Here is an 18,627-nt window from a genome sequence, read left to right as displayed (position 1 = left end):
TTTTTGACAAGTAAGAAACAGGTAATTGTTGTGATATTTTTGGGCTTAGAAACTAAAAAGATGGTTTCCTGGATTTCAAGTGGGTAAAAAAAGGGCTAGCCGCCACTGTGGGATCTGGGGAGAGTTAGATGTACGCAGCCTAACCTCCACACATTTAACAAAAATATTTAAAGTGGGTAGTGACTACAATCTCTATTACAGTTACGTCTGGCTCTAACTATTCAAAGATATTTGCTTAGTATATTAATGATTAGCAGAATAGTCCATTAGGATTTAAACTATCTGATGAAAAATCAAACAAATCAATTGCTTAACATAGCCAATGTCTTTGACTATCCGATTTTTAGCTCCAACAATACCTCCATTTCAAAATTGATCAGCATAAGATACGATTGTGAATTAACTGTTTTATTGCCTACATGATCTACCAACACCTTTTCACGGTCCCGTGTCGATTAATGAGGAATTGATTCTTAGAATTAGACTAAAACAAAAACCTTCAAATAATTCAAAAGACTGCAAGCACCACTTTATAGCCTCTGGATTATAATTTGGGGATGATGTGATATCCCCTAGACATGTCTTATTGTTTCGCTTTCTTTCTCCACCTATTCTCTGGCCAAGCATTGTCTCTCTTTATTTCTCCTTCTCTTCTCTTTCCGAGCCAGTGTCCTCTTTAAAAATCACAAGCCCTCTGGTTTACAATTTAGCAATATCTTTCTAGAATCCAATTGGCATTATATATTGAAGAGAAGGTAAACAAGTTAAACAATGCCATCCCAAATATGATAGTGAAGATTATTATTTCACAAAAGCACCTAAATACTTATGAAATAACCTAAATTTAGAGAGTGTAATCATTGAGAGAAAATAAAAAGACAAAACAAATAAGAAAAGCTAAATGAACATTTAAAAGGAATAAGAAAGGTAACATCCCATCATGGAGTAGGATTTAATATAAACAAGGTCCACTTAATTCAAAATGAAGTCGATAAGGCATAATAAAGCAAGCATCAACCTTACGATATCATCCCCAATCTCTGGAGTAATACTTATGCTTCTTCTTCTTATTCTACGGGTTTCTGATGTTGAGGCACCTTCTGACCTGTAGCTACATTGGAATATAAAATTATATTGAAATAAAAAAATAAAAATAATTGAATAAACATAATTTTTTAATCAAGAACTAGTTATATGGACACCAACAGATTAAACATCATTGTAAAAAAATCATCAAATCACAACAGTATACAATCTTAAACAACTAGAATGATATTTATATACAAAGAATGTTGTCTTCTTAGAGCCAAAAATTATAGAAGCGTACATGGTTACATGTTTGTGTGCCTATTCACGTTACAGTTCAATGCCTAAATAGTATACGCTACTCCAACGTATACCTGTCACCTCACTTAATCCTAGAAAAAGGAAAAAGACAAAAAGGGAAGGGAGAGGGAAGAAACAATAAGACTCACCTCATCAATTGCTTTGTCACACGCTTAATCATAATAATAAGAGTATAACATTTGAAAATGTGGATTTTGATTTTTTAGCTTATATAAAAGTCACCAACCAACTCCGAAAGAAAAGTAATTAGTAAACAAAATTATTTTGATAGGTAAAAAAAATAACATATAAATGGAGAGAACCTAAATAACACTCTGCTACATGCTTTCTTTATTCTTTAACGCACACAAAAGTCAATTCATCTACTCTCCCCACCCAAAGAAAATTAAATAAATAAATAGTTTGTTTCAATAGGAAAAGGAAGAAAAAAACAAATAATTAAAGAAAAAAAACTAAACAAAAGAAGAAAGACAGAAAGACAAAACAAAATTTAAAAGAAAAAAATCACCTAATTGATAGCTCAGGAGCACCACAATTCAGATTTTATGTGGTGTTGGCAATACAACTAATCTTTTAGCATAAAGTTAATAGACGACTCAAAAATATATGAATCAACAACTTAGGAGAGATATCTATTTATAATTTTTTTAGTGGTAGTAGTTTTCATATTTGTTAAATATAATATAATTAAACCTATAATATATTGCACTTGAGATTTAAGATGCCCTAGGGTCATGTTCAATAGTCAATACCACAGACTCACAAGCAACATTGTTTTAGTACCTACTTCAATATATATCAGGCAATATAACTCATTACAACATAATTCTTTAACTTATGGATGATCAACTCCAGACATACAGAAAAGCAAAACCCAAAGTTTCAACAAAGAATGATCGATTGTAGACATGTAGAATGTAGATTCTCTTACCGCATTCCCCCCAAATCAATTTTGTTAAATTTAGAATTCAGACTACAGGTGAAACGCATTTGAATTGCATGTTACGGAGAGAAAAATGAGAAACAAAAATAAGTTAGAATCAACCTCATCTTAAAAGTCAATCCCCTAACAACAAGAAATGCATCCACATCACATCACAGTGAGAAAAGAATTCCTCCATCAACCTCAGATTTAAAATTCAAGCAAAAACAATCCAACAGTGCCTAAAGTTTGTTCTAGTATCAACACCCCAAATACAAAGTGAATACCTCTGGTTAACTATAATTATTGGCTTTAAGGCCACAAGTGCTTAAAGTTTGTTACAATATCACTGTATCAGCACCCCAAATACAAAGGGAATATCCCTGGTTGACCATAATTATTAGCTTTAAGGCCACAAGCTGTTAAAAGGACTAACAGCTTTCTACTAGGAAGTCTAGGATGGATCAAAGATCAATGGCACAAATAAGAAGAAATCATTTCCTCAGATTGCAATATATGCTGAACAGCCGCGCGCGCGCACACATATATTCAAGCTATAAGAAAAAAGGATGTCACCACCTTGATGTAGCCAAGTCCTCAGTGTAATCCCTGAATGATTTCCTATCACCGCTAAGCATGGATCGTGCACGTGATCGGAAAGAAGGATGCTCTGGACTGCAAAATCAGAAAACAATTCAAACATCAAAAACTAAGAACCCGCCTTAGAAATAAATATTTCATGTTGACAATATATAATCAAGGGACAACTATTCAATTTAGGGGCATAATTTCAACACAGGTTAAACAGAGCGTGCATAACATTAATAGAAGTTCAAGAAAAGATCATAAATCTAGTCTGTTTGAGTTGAAACTATCCTACTGTTACCCGTCCTATTATTACTTATGTTGTTGGTGTGGTTAGTCAGTATATGCATGCTCCTCGTCAACCACACTTTTGAAGTTGTTTGTCGTATTTTGTGTTATCTGAAGGGTGCCCCTAGGAATGGGTTGTTATATAAACCCTCTTCCTCCTTATCTATGACAGGTTTTAGTGATGCTGATTGGGCTAGCAATCATTGTGATAGGCACTCTACATCTGGTTAATGCACATTTGTTGGTGGTAATCTTGTTACTTGGCGCAGTAAAAAGCAAACTATTGTTGCTCATTCTAGTGCTGAGGCTGAGTATCGTGTTATGGCTTATACCGCTTCAGAGATGTTGTGGGTTCGCTCTTTTCTTCAGGAGATGGGTATCGATGTTCCTTCTCCTATGTCTATGCTTTGTGACAATCAGGCCGCTATCTTTATTGCTAGCAATCCTGTTTTTCACGAGCGCACCAAGCATCTAGATGTTGATTGCCATTTTATTCGTGATTTGTTGATGCGGAAACAGATTGTTACTCCCTATATTTGTTCTGACGATCAGATGGGTGATATTTTTACGAAGTTGTTAGCTCATGGTACATTTCAGCAATTGTGTTTCAAGCTGCGCATGTTCAATCTGTGTGCTCCAGCTTGAGGGAGAGTGTTAGAGAGTTGGGTTATTGGGCAGTTAGAGAGTTGGGTTATTGGGCAGTATTGTATTAAGGGCATTTTTGTCTCCCTGCTATTTATATATAATTTTAGAGTGGTGTAGAATCTGATTAAGTTTTTTTCAACTCCACAATAATATTTTTCTTCTCTTCTGCTTCACTCCCAAACCCTAGAATACAATCTCACAAAGCTCACTTTTTGGGTTGAATCCGAGCCGCCGCAACCCAGGCTAAAACAAAATTCAGGCCACAACATCGCTTACTCTCTAAGCGGAAAGATTGAAGGGATGGAAACCAAGATAACTTGGTTGGTTACCAAATTGGTGCTGTGCATTGGGAATATGTAGTTGCATTTTGTTTCTGGTTTTTATGGCATTGTCATAAAAGTAGGGTCTTCAAGAACTTCTTTGTCATGGTGCAAAGACTGCCAGAGTTGTTGCCAACCAACCAGAGGAAACCAGAATAGCTTTCACACCAATTTTTCAAAAAAATCAGCTCAAACATTAATTAAATCATAGCTTGAATATCATTTATTTCCAAATCCGCCCTTTAATACAAGAATCATCCACAAAAGTACACTGCAATTGCTAAGAAATCGATATTGTCATCCTCTTGAACACTACAGTCAGTTAAAATGCCCACTAATCCTTGGGGTTCATTGCTTTTGTTTCAAGTCATGAAAGAATCATATTCACATGCTTTGCTTTATATTGGTGCTAAGCCAACAAAATTTTTAAATTATAAACTAAGAGCCCGAGTACAAAAGTCATTGTTTTTAAATTATACTTAAAACAAACTCTATGGGAGAAGTTCAGAAACCTATGAAACAGGACTTATTAGCATGGATATAACAAGACAAATTTGATGCCTTTGGGATGATACTTAATAGTAATCTAGTAAATCCACCACATATATTGGTTTTTTTTTGGGAGCCTGGGACAACATCTACCAAAGAGATATTCTTGTGCTGAAAATACATCTTCCTCCAAGACACCACATACTACTGAAACATGCCTAAATCACTATTTCTCCTTTTCAAATTTGTAGAGCCAAAACTATGTTTACAATGATTTTTATATACCAAAAACTTGCAAATAATTACAGGTACTCTAACCAGGATTATCTTTCTTTCTTTTCTTTTCTTTTTTTCTATTTTTGCCCCTGGGGAGGATAACTGAAGTGTAGAGCACACAGTATCCATGTGAACACACAATTGGATATACATTTTTGATGTCTCACAATTGAGTCTATTAAACAAACAGAAATCTAGGGAAATTCAAGTACCTACAGAAGCAACTAAACAGGAAAAAAATTTAATTAAAAACAAGTTTCTAGCAAAACATGATCTAAATCCATATGTATAGCCATCAATATCACATGGCATGAAGAAGAACCTTGAACTTGCCGTCCGTGATTCAGCAATGACCTTTTTCCGGCTCCTCCGCCAAAATGTAGTTGCAATATTGGGTTCGCTACGTGATAAACTGAGGCAACGAAATAGAACCAATAACAACCAGCCCATATGATCATTAGGGGAAAAAATGTTTTTAATTAAGAACACATTTGTAAAAGGGAGAACTAAGTATTAGAAAAGGCAAGAGACCAGTCAAATTCCGTAATCAAAATAAATTCTATCAAGATGAGCACTTATACTACCTCAAGTTTCTGTCTATAGAGGTAGAAGATCGTGACATCATATTCCTCAAAGAAAGTCCTGAAACATTTGAAGAAACTTCCAACCTCCGCTGAGATTGGAGGCCCTCATCTTTCTCAGTACTGCAGTATATGGAACAACATTAATAACTATCTGACCAATTTTATAAGAAAAGCATCAATTGCTGTATAAGATAATATCATACGTCAATTGCTCAAAAATTAAAATCTGAAAATTTTCTAGACAATGTCTGTAACATTAAAGGACAATTAAACTGGGTTAAATGTTGATCATGTTACTATTAATATTAACCTGTCAGGGTCAACTCTATCTGAAAACCCATAAAGAGGACTGTTTGGTTCTAGTGGTGAATCACAGGAGTCATTTTCTGCAGAATCACTCTCCCCTGCTGCAGATATATGAGTCATAAAAATTGCCTTGGTTGATCGGGGTATCAGTTGGCCAGGAAATCGCATGAGATCAACCAGTAGTTCCACAGAATTCAATGTAAGTATTACAGACATATGCCTATCTGAGTCTACACACACAGCAGCCCCTTCATTGGGTAAACCCTGATTGAAAAAAAAAAAAAAAAGGTATTGTAAGAAAAAGTGAAGATGCATGCCTTCTAAATTTAGCTATGATGAACACCAATCAAACATATAATGAAACGATTTCTGTTCATTTTTCTGTAACTGACCTGAAACTACTTAAATAGACCAAAGAAAGAAAGAAAGCTAAACAAATAAATCATATATTATTCCAAAAGAAAGAAAAGCTTACCACCACGAGCCTACATTCAAGACCTACAGTATCTGCAAGAACTTTAAATAATATTGCGCGTGGACGGCATGAACCATGCTTTATTTGCCCCAGCATCTGGACACTTCGGTTCTCAGAGCCGTGAGATGTTACCTCGAAAGCAGTTTTTGCTGGACTTAGTTCCAAATTTGGCCGTTTGTAAAAATCAGATACCTGTTGAGGAAATACCATGAGTCAACATAGAATATAAAGGCATATACCAGGATCAAGCACAAAAACAGTAGAAAAGCAATTGAACATAGGAGAGAATAAGATTTTGTGGTTGGGCAGTGCAGTTGGGATCAGCTCTGGGTAATGTCAATGTTGTTGAGTAGTGTGCTACATATAATGCCAATGGAAGAAAAAGATCAAAATCCCCTTGTTGTGAATGAATTACAGTTACGAAAGCTTCTAGACTTCTACTAGGTGGAGGCATCCAATATACTTAAGGTGTGTCCTATGAGGTAGAGATGAAGTCACAACTACTGAATCTTTTATTATGGAATTGAATGGCCATCAGCAGCCCAAACTAAAGGATAAATCAAGAAAAGCACTCTGCCATTAAGTTCCTCAATATAATTCTTGTCCTCGAAAATTCTCAACTCACTCTCAGTCCAAATAATCCATAACACAACCAAAAAAGACAATTCCAAGGAACTTTATTTCCCTTACCAAAACCCCCATAGGAAGTTCCCAGTAAAGAATAAATCTCCCACAGGGCAACCCAACTGATTCTCACCAACACATAGGAGATCGCCAGATAGGGCAACGAATAAAGGGATGTTATAGGTTTCATCACTCCTGCAATGAGGACTCGTTTCCAGGCTAAGTCCTTCACTGGGACTCCCAGATTGGAGCAGCCCAACTGATGCGTTTCCATCATTAACACACCAAAAGCACAATTCAATTTAGCTATCCAAAACTAGTCTGTATCTCCTATCAGTATCTTCCATAATAATCAAATAAAATCCTTCAAATTAGAAATTCAAATTTTAAGGGTTTTAACTTTTAACGTAGATTGCTTGGAACATTGCCAAGCACCTTGATACAACCTCATGAAAAGCTCTCGTTTGTGAAGCACTTTTGCATGTAATCCATTTGTAAATTAGGAACAAGCTTAGAGCATCTCCAATGCAAAATGCTATATTTCCATGCCAAATCTATATTTTGAGAGGAGCTACAGTGTCAAAATGCTATGTTTTTTGCAATTCTGCTCCAATAGTGTGTTTCATCCAAAATGCTATTTTTTGACACAACAACCATTCCATGTTTTGAGAGCCCATTGGAGTGCCTTATTTTCATTTTATCAACTTTTGACAATCTCAAAATATGAGGGGTCTTTTGAGAGCCCATTGGAGTGCCTTATTTTCATCCACTTGCTATATTTTGAGTTTGAGAGGCCATTTGAGAGCTGCAATATTTGGCAATACTTTTGACAATCTCAAATTATGAGAGGTCTTTTGAGAGGCCACTGGAGTGCCTTATTTTCATGCACTTGCTATATTTTCAGTTTGAGAGGGCATTGGAGATGCTCTAATGAGATCTTCCAAAAAAAGTATATTAAAGTAACGCTCAAACGGGGAGCACAGCCATGCACAAATTATAAGAATCCCAAACAAACGATTATGCTGTCAAACTATCTAAAAACTCAACTCTATCCACCGTGGATTTTCAATGAGACCCTTTAATACAAAAAAATAAAGAGCTCAAAATTGGATCTTTAAGCGCCCCAAAAATGAGCTTCCTCCCCTTCAAAGGATTCCCTATTCCTCTCCCTCCATTGTCCCCCACCACAAACAATGACGGGTAACTTTCCAAGCATCATTGGCTTGCCATCCACTATACACCCACTCCAAGCCTCAAGCATACTCCTCGTAGAATCCGGCAAAACATAATGAGCGCCGAACAGAGAAAATATCATAGATCAAATATCTATAGCCACGACAGTGCATAAGAAGGTGATTCATCGTCTCCACATCTCTCTTGCACATCAAACACCGATTCACCACAGTGAGGCACCTCATCCTTAGGTTGTCAATCGCTAAAATCCTACCCAAAGCAACAGTCCACCCAAAAAAAAGCCACCTTGAGCGGGGCTTTAGTGTTCCAAAATGCCTTCCAAGGAAAAGAGAGTCCAGTCCCCACGGCTTCTCACATCTCTAATAAAACAAGCCAACCTCAAAAACACCATGCATAGTTCCTTTCCATTGCCACACATCATCCTCCTCCCCTACCACCTGCTGCGTATACAATAAAGACAATAACTTCGGTCGCCCAATCTTGCACATCCCACTCCAACCAAATGTCCCAAGTCAACCTTCCATTCATTATCGATGCAATAATAGTCGGTGATCAACATCTGCTTGTTCACCGCTATAAGATAGAGCCTCAAATATGTGCAAGCTAAAGGCCTATCCCCACACCAGAGGTCCTCCCAAAAGAGAATAGGCCTCCCACTCCTCATCTTGAACCGAATATGTTGGCAGAAATCATTCCAGCCCTTCTGAATGAATTTCCAAGACCCCATACGAGCAGGGCACCTCACCTCCTCCGAGCACCATCCACTCCTACCCTTTCCCACCTTGCACTGAATAACTCTCCTCCATGACCAATCCATCTCCTCCCCAAACCACCACAGCCACTTATCCAACAAGACTTTGTTGAACCACTCCATCCTCTTAATCCCCAGTCCTCCACACTGGATTGGGTTGCACACCTTCTTCCATTCACTAAGTGGTATTTCATATTGTCACCAATAACACCCCATAGGCAGTTCCTTTGCAGCCTCTTAAACCTCTTCACAATGGACGAAGGGATCCGAAACAAGGATAAATAATAGGTTGGAATGTTCAAGAGGGTACTCTTCATGAGAGTTAGATGGCCCCCTTTAGAAAGGTATTGCTTCTTTATCCCTGCTAGCTCCTCTCAAAACACTCCACGACTGGATGCAAGAAGCCATCCTCCTCGAAGGAAGTACAAGCGGAAAGCTCAAATAAGTAATCGGGAATAATCCAACCCCACAACCCAAGATACCAACTAGAAGAGAAATCCCTCTAACCTCCCCCACTAATGCTCTGTTTGGTTGGAGGGATGGAAAAATTGATGGAAGGGAGAGTAGAAAGGATGGATGAGGCATCCCTAGGGAAGGGAAGATGTCTCCCTCAAATTTTGTTTGGTTGGATGGAATGGATAGGAGAAAGGATGGATGAGGTGACACATTATTTTTGTTTGGTTGGAAGGAAGGGAGAGAGGGTTTTTATATTCTTTTACCAATATACCCTTATTATTTAAATTTATAAAAATTCTATATTTATTCCAAGTTTATAGGAAGGTTAGAAATGGAAAATACATATTTTTGTTAATGGTTACTTCTCTCTCTCCTCTCCCTCCCAATTTTGGGCGGATAGAAAAATACAAAGAAAGGAAGGATGAAGCATCCCTCCTTGCTTCCTCCCTCTTTTTCATTCCCTCCAACCAAACATGAAAAAGTTGTTTTAACCACCCTCTCATCCATCCCTCCTCAATCCCTTCCTCCAAACAAACACAGCATAAGACTATCTTGCTTTTTCCAAGATTAACCTTCAGCTTAAACATTGCATGGAAGCAGACCAGGGGGCAACTTAGGTATCTCAACTGATCCTCCGACACCTCAAAAAAAAAATCGTATCGTCAGCAAATAATGTGATAACTCGGGTTGGTGGGTAGGATCCCTGCCAACCTGAAAGCTTGTAACATACGCCAGAGCCTCCACCCTCCTCATCAACCTGTTAAATGCCACCATAACAATGATTAAAAAAGGAATAGAGAAAGTAGATCCCCTAAATCAACAGTTGGGAATTGTCAAAAAAAACTCTATGTGGCCCCATTCACCAACACTAAGAACCTCACTGTAGATAAGAAAGACTAGATCCACCTCCCCCATCTCTCCCCAAAGCCTATCCTCTCCAAAATATATAGCAAGCAATTCCAATTCACATGGTCATTCTCCACATCCAATTTGCAAAAAATTCCCGGGGCGCCTCCGCTGATCCTAAAATTCCACACACTCACTAGCTACAAGCACCGAATACAAAATCTGCCAACTTCCAACAAAAGCAATTTGTGACTCCAAGATCAACAAATCCATAACTCGCGTCGTCCACAAGGCAAGGACTTTAGATACAAGTTTGAAGATGCCACCCACCAAGCTAATAGGCCTAAAGTCCATCACATCAATGGCAACACCCTTCTTAGGAACAAGAGCTATGAAAGACTCGTTCAGGCTCTTATTACAAGAGAATAACCCCTCATCTGAAGTATGCAACTCCTTGCATGTTTACAGATTAGTTGACAATGATCTACATGTATGGTTATTTCCAAGGGCGGATCCAGGAATTATTAATGGGGTGGGCTAATATTTCTTTGGGTGGACTAATACTAGTAATTTTTAAATTTTTTTTTTTTTTTTGGGACTGGGCTAAAATTGCCTATACTAAAAAAAATTATTTCAAAGCCCACCCCTACATCCACCCTTGGTTATTTCTTCTATCAACTTTCCAAGGCCTGCTTAAAGGTTCAAACCAAGATGAGGTGATTCCTAAAATGCTATGATACTTTAAGGCATAGTACTTTTCCTCCATTCATTGGGCGTTGTACCTTTCTCTAAAATTTTATTAAATAGATTTGTTAGCCATTCAACTCCTTCCATTCCTAAGGTTCTCCACGCTTATATAGGGATGTTGTCCGGTCCTCCAGCTTTATTGTCTCCCATTTTTCGCGATGTGTTCTCTACCTCATTCCTATTGATATTATCTATCATACTAAGATTAGGCTCATTATTCTCAATGTCTTCTCTAGGATATTGCACATTTAAAAGTTGTTGAAAGTAATTTGCCACCTATACAAAATGTCATACTCTTTAACCAGTGTTGTTAAAGGCGCGCATAGGCGCCTAGGCTCGAGGCTCAGGTTTAGCGCCTATTGTCATCCCAGGCTCACTGATGTTTACTAGGCGCGCGCCTCAGTTGCGCCTCATCCTGTTTGTGAGGTGCACCTAGGCGCGCCTCACTGATATTTGTTTAAAAAAATACGGTTGTTCTATTTCTTAAGCCAAAAAGGGTACTTTTGGCAACTTAATAAACAAAAAAGAAATCTCAATCATACGATATAAGGAACTATTGTTCAAAAGAATAAAAATATAAGAAAGCCCAAGAGTCAGAGTGTTAACCAAACAAAAATAGAATGAGATTGCGAGACGAAGACAAAGCCTAGTTGCAAAGATGAACGACGAAGCCACGTCAGTTCTTTCTTTTCTTTTTTTTTCTCTCTTCTCCTCTCTTCTTATCTTTGTTTACATCTCTATCTTCGTCTAGTTCTCTCATCTCGCTGTCTTTTTTTTTTTTTTTTTTTGCTTTCATTTTTTTTTTTTTTTTTTTTTTTTTTTTTTTTGTTAACATATTTATTCTTTTTGTGCTTTGTTTTGCCATTCAAAAAACACATTTTGCTTTGCCTTTCAAGAAAACAAATTTGTACTTTGTTTTATGGTTGTTGGATGCTTGTATAGTTGATGGATTTACTTTTTTATATTTGATATTAATTTTTAGAATATTGATATGACTTATGAGATATGAATGTTATTATGGTAGTTTAAATTTTCAATTGTGCGCCTCATCTCACTTAGGCGCGGGCCTCGCCGTGCGCCTCACGCCTAGGCTCCAAAGGACCTCAAGCGCCTAGGTGCGTCTTGGGCCTTTAATAACTATGTCTTTAACTAATATATACACATGCACACTAAGTTATATGTGTGTGTTTGTGTATAAACATATGTCAAACAAAGGACAAATGCATAGCAAAGGCCACTATCAGTGTTAGTCCCGCCTAGGCAGGACAGTGGGAGGAAAGACGGTCAGCAAATTGTTTTTTCGCACAAACATGTACATATGGATACGTATTATATGAGAAAAAATTGAGTTGTTTCAAACAATTGACTATATGTATCACTAGGTTGTTCAGCACCAGTAACCATACCAATATCTATTCACATCCCATTATATCAAAGATGCATCAATTCAATATTTTCATCACAGAAGCATTGCTGAAAGAAACACTATCATTGTGGAAAGATAACAAAAAGTAATCCAAGAACAAAACAAAATTTAGTGAAGGTGAACTAAGGGTTAGATGCTAATGGTAAATTGAGGGTCACGTAAATTCTCACCAATCCTGCAATCTTTTTTATTACTGCCGCAGGATTTGAGTTCAAACCTTTCACCAGTGCCACAATCAATTGCTTTAGCATAGAAAGCTTCTTATCTTTCCCAGCATCTACGAGTATGACATCAGCTCCGAAACCATCAATCTCCAAATCACAAAGCTCTTCCAGAGTAGGAATATCATCAAAAAGCTCTCTAAGCCTTCTTTCCTGCATTACATGTCAACAATTGGAAAATAGGGATCAAATGGAAAACCACTGCAGTCATACATTCAGTATATCAGAAACAAATAAAAGAACTACAAAAAAAAAATGATTCAGATATACGGGCAAACTAAGAAGCACGGACACGGATACGGGACACGGATACGACACGACACAGACACGGCGACACGGCAAATCCAAAAAAATTAGGACACGGACACGGCGAATAGTGTATATATATATATATATATATAAATCAGCATTAATAATTTTTAAAAAAAAAACACTGATATGGTTAGGTTGGAATATATATATATATCACTGATATGTTAGTATATATATATATCAGCATCTTTAGGACACGGACACGGCGAATTGTGGCATCTTTAGGTTAGTATATATATATATATCAACATCTTTAGGGTAGTACAAAACAAAAAATAGAACATATCAGCATTAAAAAAAAAAAAAAAAAAAAAAAAAAAAAATTAACATATCAGAATTAAAAATTTTAAAAAAAAAAAAAATTCCAGAAAAGTGTGTCCGAGCCGTGTCTGAGCCGTGTCCGAGCTGTCTGAGCCGTGTCCGAGCCGTGTCTGAGCTGTCTGAGCCGTGTCCGTGGCGTGTCCGAGCCGTGTCCCAGCCGTGTCCGAAAATTAAAAAAAAAAAAAAAAAATTCCAGACACGTTTTTTGGCGTGTCCGACACGTGTCGGGGCGTGTCCGACGCATGTCCGTGTCCGACACGTGTCGGACACGGATTCTTCGCCCATTTTGGAGTGTCCGTGCTTCCTAGCGGGCAAATAACAACCATAATCAAGAGTTAGAGGACACATCATTACATAACAACAGTAATAAACTGCACCCTTTTTTTTTTTTTTGATAAGTAATAGTGCATTAGAGAGAGTTCAAAAGGGAAACGCATCCATTAGAGAGAGTTCAAAGGGGGAACGCATCCCAAAAGCTACACAAAGGCCAAGGCCAAGAGGGACTCTAAGGAGTAAGGACCCAAGGAACCCAAAAATCAACTAGCTCTATAGATTTAAATTTTCTCCCCATAACCCAACAAAAAAGAGAGCTAACAATAAAAAATTTTAAAACCCTAATAGAAGATTCCTCTCCATCAAAGGATCTTCTATTTCGCTCCTTCCATAAGCACCACCAGATGCAAAAGGGCACCACCTTCCAAAAATCACGGGCGCGAGATCCACATGACACCCTTTCCAAGCATCAATCAATCATCTCGAAGACCGCCTTGGCTGCACAATGTGTAGAACTCATTTCAAGATAGCCTTATAGACTTCTAGGTCAGATTTGAGTAAGAGCAAGATGGCCCCAGTTGCATAGGATTTGGTGATAGCAGATTCACCAGAAAATATGCAATGCAAGTTGCGCTCAACTTTGATCTCTTACACATGGCTTCTTGGTCAAGGCAAAGGCAGTAAAGGATGCAGTTGATGAAAGATGTGATATGAGACTTGTAGGATAAAATAGGAAGTGCCTCTCTTAAGAAGGTAGACCTATTCCAGAAAAGAGGATCTTGTTTCTATTTCATGTCCCCGCTTGCTTTCCCAGCTTCAGTAAAGACCAGTTGGACAAACTCCATAAAGATTTCTTATGAAATGCATTAAGGGATGAGTTCACATATCATCTATATGGACTGGAGGTGTGCTCGACTTCAAAGTAACAATTAACAATAACAACAACAACAATAAACCAAAAAAAAATTAAGCGCTTGTTCAATAAGGCTCTTTACTTTTAGGGCAAATGGCTGTAGAGATATGAGTTAGAGAGGAATTTAAATTAAGGATGGGGGTAGACTGTAATTATTGTAGCAGTCGAGACGAATGGCCATTGGGGAAGTAGAGTTGATGAGAAGGAATGACTCCTCCGAGTCCTGGAGTTTTGTGCTGGGAGATGGGCAGAGATCAGTTTTAGGAAAGATGGTTGGTGTAGTAAGTTTACTATGAGAGAGAGGTATCTGACTCTATAATAGAAGTTCATTAGAAGGGTTATAGCAATGTGGAACAGGCAATTGTTGCTTATTACTAAAGAAGAATCTTTTCCTATTCTGCTATATAAAAACATGTTAGTGACTAGGCAGATTTAGAAATTAACCTGTTACTTTTTTACAAAATAATTAGTTCTAAACAAGAAATGAAAAAACAGCCTTGATGTAATCAAAATAGCCCCTCTTCTTACCATTACAGGCCAATTTAGCTTTAGCAAAGTTATGCCAGTTCACATATATAAAGGGCTAAGGCTGTTCCAGCACCTATCGAGATGTGAATAACATAATGGTAATCAAACTCCATTACTAGCTTTTAATTGTAAGATTCCCAAGACATACACTTGAGTTGCTAAGCTAATAATCCTGTCTCCAACATAATAAGCAATTGCTACTTACTTTTTTTGTTGAAGTATAAAACTCCTATGTAACCTAAGTCTACTATTCTCAAAAGTTAATATGCTATACCAGAAATTACATAGAAGGTTACTTGCATTAGGCCGGAAGTCCAAAGCTAGCAAGCACACGCACTCCTCTAGGGAGTGCCATAGCGGTGTTCAACACACGTAGACACAGTCGGAGACATGTCTGACATGCGCAAGACTTGGGAGTGTCCAAGAGTTTGAATATTTTATTTTCTAGTTGAACACGGCATGAACACAAAGGAGACACATTAAGGACATGTTTGGCACTTTCCAAACATGACGGGTAGTATTGCAATATTTAAGAAAAGGGATTCCAATGCAATTTTAAATCATATTATGAGTTGATAGAAAAAATAATATAAAGTTTTAGAAACAAAAACAACGCACATCCAGCTCTGCTCCAAATTAGTGATTTAGCGAGAAACTTTTTTGTGTATATATTATAATATATAATTTTTTGTATCTATATCATGTACATGTTCTATTTTTTTTATATTTGTCATATCGCTGTGTCCGTAGACTTTGTACCCGTGCTTTATTGGTCCAAAGGATTAAAACTGCATATAAATTATATATTATAATATAATTTTTTATTTTTTTTGTATCTATATCGTGTCCATGTTCTATTTTTTTTATATTTGTCATATCGCCGTGTCCGTACCCGTGCTGTATTGATCCAAAGGATGAAAACCACATATAAATTTTTGTTGTCCAACAGTTTTAAATTATTCAATCTTGTAGGTTTTAGGTATAGTATATCAAATGAAAATTCAAAATTTTCTTCCAAAAAGCGGATTAAAAAAACAATAAAATTGCATTCCATTATTAAACCTTGTCTAACTTAAACACTAATATGTGGATTCAGAAAACAAATTCATGACTCAAGGTATGGACATCCTCTCAGGAGTCATTCTATGAATCATTACTCCCAATAGCACAGCAGCGCCCATAATTTAAAAAAATGGTTCTTCTTTGTATTACAACTACAACATTTAATTCAAGAGCTTGCATCAAGATACATGATATTTACTTGGCTTCGTCTCTTAAAGAAAAAAAGCAAAATGCATCCTTACACACCTATGCTTAAAATTACCACACAAATGGTTCAAATTTTCCTCATTTGGCTGAGCAGGTTCTAGTAGCTTTGACTGGAAAACAAATTTCAAATGCTAAAAACAATAATTCAAACTTCATTTCACTAACAAATTAAATAGTTATCAAATGCGCAAACTTTAAAATAGATTTCTTTGTGAAAAAGAGAAATAGTAGATCTCAGATATCTCAGATTCCAGCAAAAATTTACCAGAGAAAGGATCAGCAGAAAACATAATAACATCAACTTTTTGGCAACACCGCCAACAACAACAACAAAAAGAAGAAGAATGCTCACAGGAATGACGGAGTAAAAACCATTTGGAATTGGTTCAGAAAGCATTCCAGTTTTCCACAGAATCTGTGACGCTGTCTGAGATGACAGCCTGTCATCATGTTCATTATAGTTATCTGAATCTTTGGTACTCAAAGTTTCTACCTTAGAATCCAGAGAAACAGATCCAAATTTTTCAATGAAATCTGAAGGCCACCAAGTAGCGTGTCGAGTCCTTTGTTCTGCTGGCCCTGCATCATCTCGTGTCTCCTCCATGTCCATAAATAATTGAAATGTAATACCATTTCGCCGCGTCTTACCCCATAAAAGACCTTCGTAATCTATAAAGTGTTTTAAGACAACAAATCATTGCATTACAAACTTCTTCTGTTGTGACTCCCTTAAGCTGGAGGTCAGATGACCTGCAAGGAGGGAAAAAAAGATTCATATTCACATTAATATGCATTTCCTACATCAGCTAGTTCAAATCCAGATTCAAATATCTAATAAAACCTAAAAATCTTAGTGGCCCATATAAACAGTAAGCAATAAACATAGCAAGCAGAATTATAGGGATATGTGGGAAGCAAATTAGAAGCTTATCCTATGAACTAGAATGCCCACTTAAAGATACACAAACAGTAAATCAAAATGAAGAAACAAGATCTAGCACACACACACGCGTCAATGGGGTTCATTCATTTGCTACGAGTTTTAATTTTGAGAGTTATAGGCTTGTGATGAGAGTTAAAACTTATTGTTTTGATGTAAATAAACTTCAAAATATAGCTTAAATTAACCAGGTTATTTTTGAAAAAGCCTAATTTTATTGAAACTATTTAAATCCTAGTTGTAGGATATCTTTAGAAGCCAAAAAAATGCTTTTTTCCAATAGTATTTTTTATAGAAGTATATTCTTTCAAGGGCCTTTTTATAAGTACATTTCTTCACTAACTTTTTAAACGGAATTTCATTCATTTTAGAAAATTAAGTTCGTGACAATTTTTCATGAACTTAAAGTTGTAAAAGTAAATAAAATGTCCTTGAATGAGTGTGTCCCATGTACAAAAATAGGACTCTATAGCCTCAATTTGTCCATAATATCTCCCCCACAGATGTACAATTAAACTCAATTTTAAATGGTATTTTCCCAGTTACTATATGGAAGATTTGGTCCATCAGAAATGCCATGCTTCAAATGGGGATACAAGAACAGAGCTCACATGTAGTGCAAGTTATTATTTGGGAAGTTATCACATATCTAAATATTAGCTTAGCAGATCTTTTGATTGTTTTTGGTTTGTAATTTTTCATCTTTTGAGATAGGTTGCTTGTTGGAAATGGAAATGTCATTTCCTTTTCAATTTTTGGAGAGTATTCTCCTCTTGTAATTGTACTATTTTTGAATATCTATAAAATACCCCATTCAGGAAAAAATAAATAAATAAATAAAATAAAAAATAAAATAAACCCATTAGCCCATAAAAATAAGAAACTAATGCTCCGTTTGGCATGCGTTTTGTTTCTACTATTTTTGTTTTTGGACTGCTACAGTGTCGATTTTAGTAATAAAGTATGTTTGGTGCAGCCTTGTTTTATTTTACACAGTGCTAAAACACTTCGTGAACAGTGGCATAAAACCAAAATACGAAAAAGATGTTTTTTTCTTGTTTTGACAATTGTTCATGGCCCAAAATTATAACTGTGCATGTTTCTGTTTCCGACATTTCCACAACAAAATATCGTTCCCAAACGTACTTCCGATTTTTTTCCAAAACGCTCTTATAGCAAAAACATTGTTTCTATTTTAACCAAAAACAAAACACCTAAAACAAATTGCATGCCAAAAACTACAAAACCAACTCCTAAATACTGTTCACTGGGACTGTTTCCAAACTGGCCCCAAGCTTTGCCTTACGTTGAGTAGAAAAGGCTCAAACCCTTGCCCCTTACATTCCCTGCAAGAATGGACCCTCACTAACCTTTAAACACATAAAACTAATAATATCCAGCCCATTGGAAGCCCTTTCAATGCTGCCCCCACATTAAATTTAATTTTGGAGTTTGTACGAGAGTGTTTTCACATTGGTATCAGAGCTTGTAATTATCTATGTTCATCCTACATCAGTCTTCCTTAAAGCATTGGATTTAAGGAATATACTCTTAATTGGTTCTGAATTC

At 36.6% G+C, this 18,627-nt stretch overlaps 1 protein-coding gene across 3 annotated transcripts in view; it reads right to left on the bottom strand.

Annotated features, from left to right (window-relative positions):
- LOC132306402 (serine/threonine-protein kinase EDR1-like) overlaps window positions 1–18,627 on the bottom strand; it is a 43,517-nt gene that overhangs the window by 24,179 nt on the left and 711 nt on the right. For 2 of the 3 annotated variants that reach the window (XM_059803784.1, XM_059803783.1), the window contains exons 2-9: window positions 16,471–16,868; window positions 12,452–12,655; window positions 6,238–6,429; window positions 5,767–6,026; window positions 5,457–5,576; window positions 5,195–5,284; window positions 2,849–2,944; window positions 1,019–1,111 (exon numbers count right to left, since the gene is read on the bottom strand). In XM_059803784.1, coding sequence (XP_059659767.1) covers window positions 1,019–1,111; window positions 2,849–2,944; window positions 5,195–5,284; window positions 5,457–5,576; window positions 5,767–6,026; window positions 6,238–6,429; window positions 12,452–12,655; window positions 16,471–16,728 — 1,313 coding nt within the window. In that variant the 5' untranslated portion in view covers window positions 16,729–16,868. The remainder of the gene's footprint in view (window positions 1–1,018; window positions 1,112–2,848; window positions 2,945–5,194; window positions 5,285–5,456; window positions 5,577–5,766; window positions 6,027–6,237; window positions 6,430–12,451; window positions 12,656–16,470; window positions 16,869–18,627) is intronic. The other variant, XM_059803785.1, reaches the window with a different exon arrangement.

Source organism: Cornus florida, unplaced genomic scaffold, assembly GCF_030987335.1.
Source record: "Cornus florida cultivar Cherokee Brave unplaced genomic scaffold, ASM3098733v1 CherokeeBrave_3.0.0_Hap2_Chr05, whole genome shotgun sequence".
Taxonomy (NCBI): domain Eukaryota; kingdom Viridiplantae; phylum Streptophyta; class Magnoliopsida; order Cornales; family Cornaceae; genus Cornus; species Cornus florida.
The sequence above is the reverse complement of the archived record's forward strand: the minus strand, read 5'-3'. Positions and strand labels throughout refer to the sequence as shown.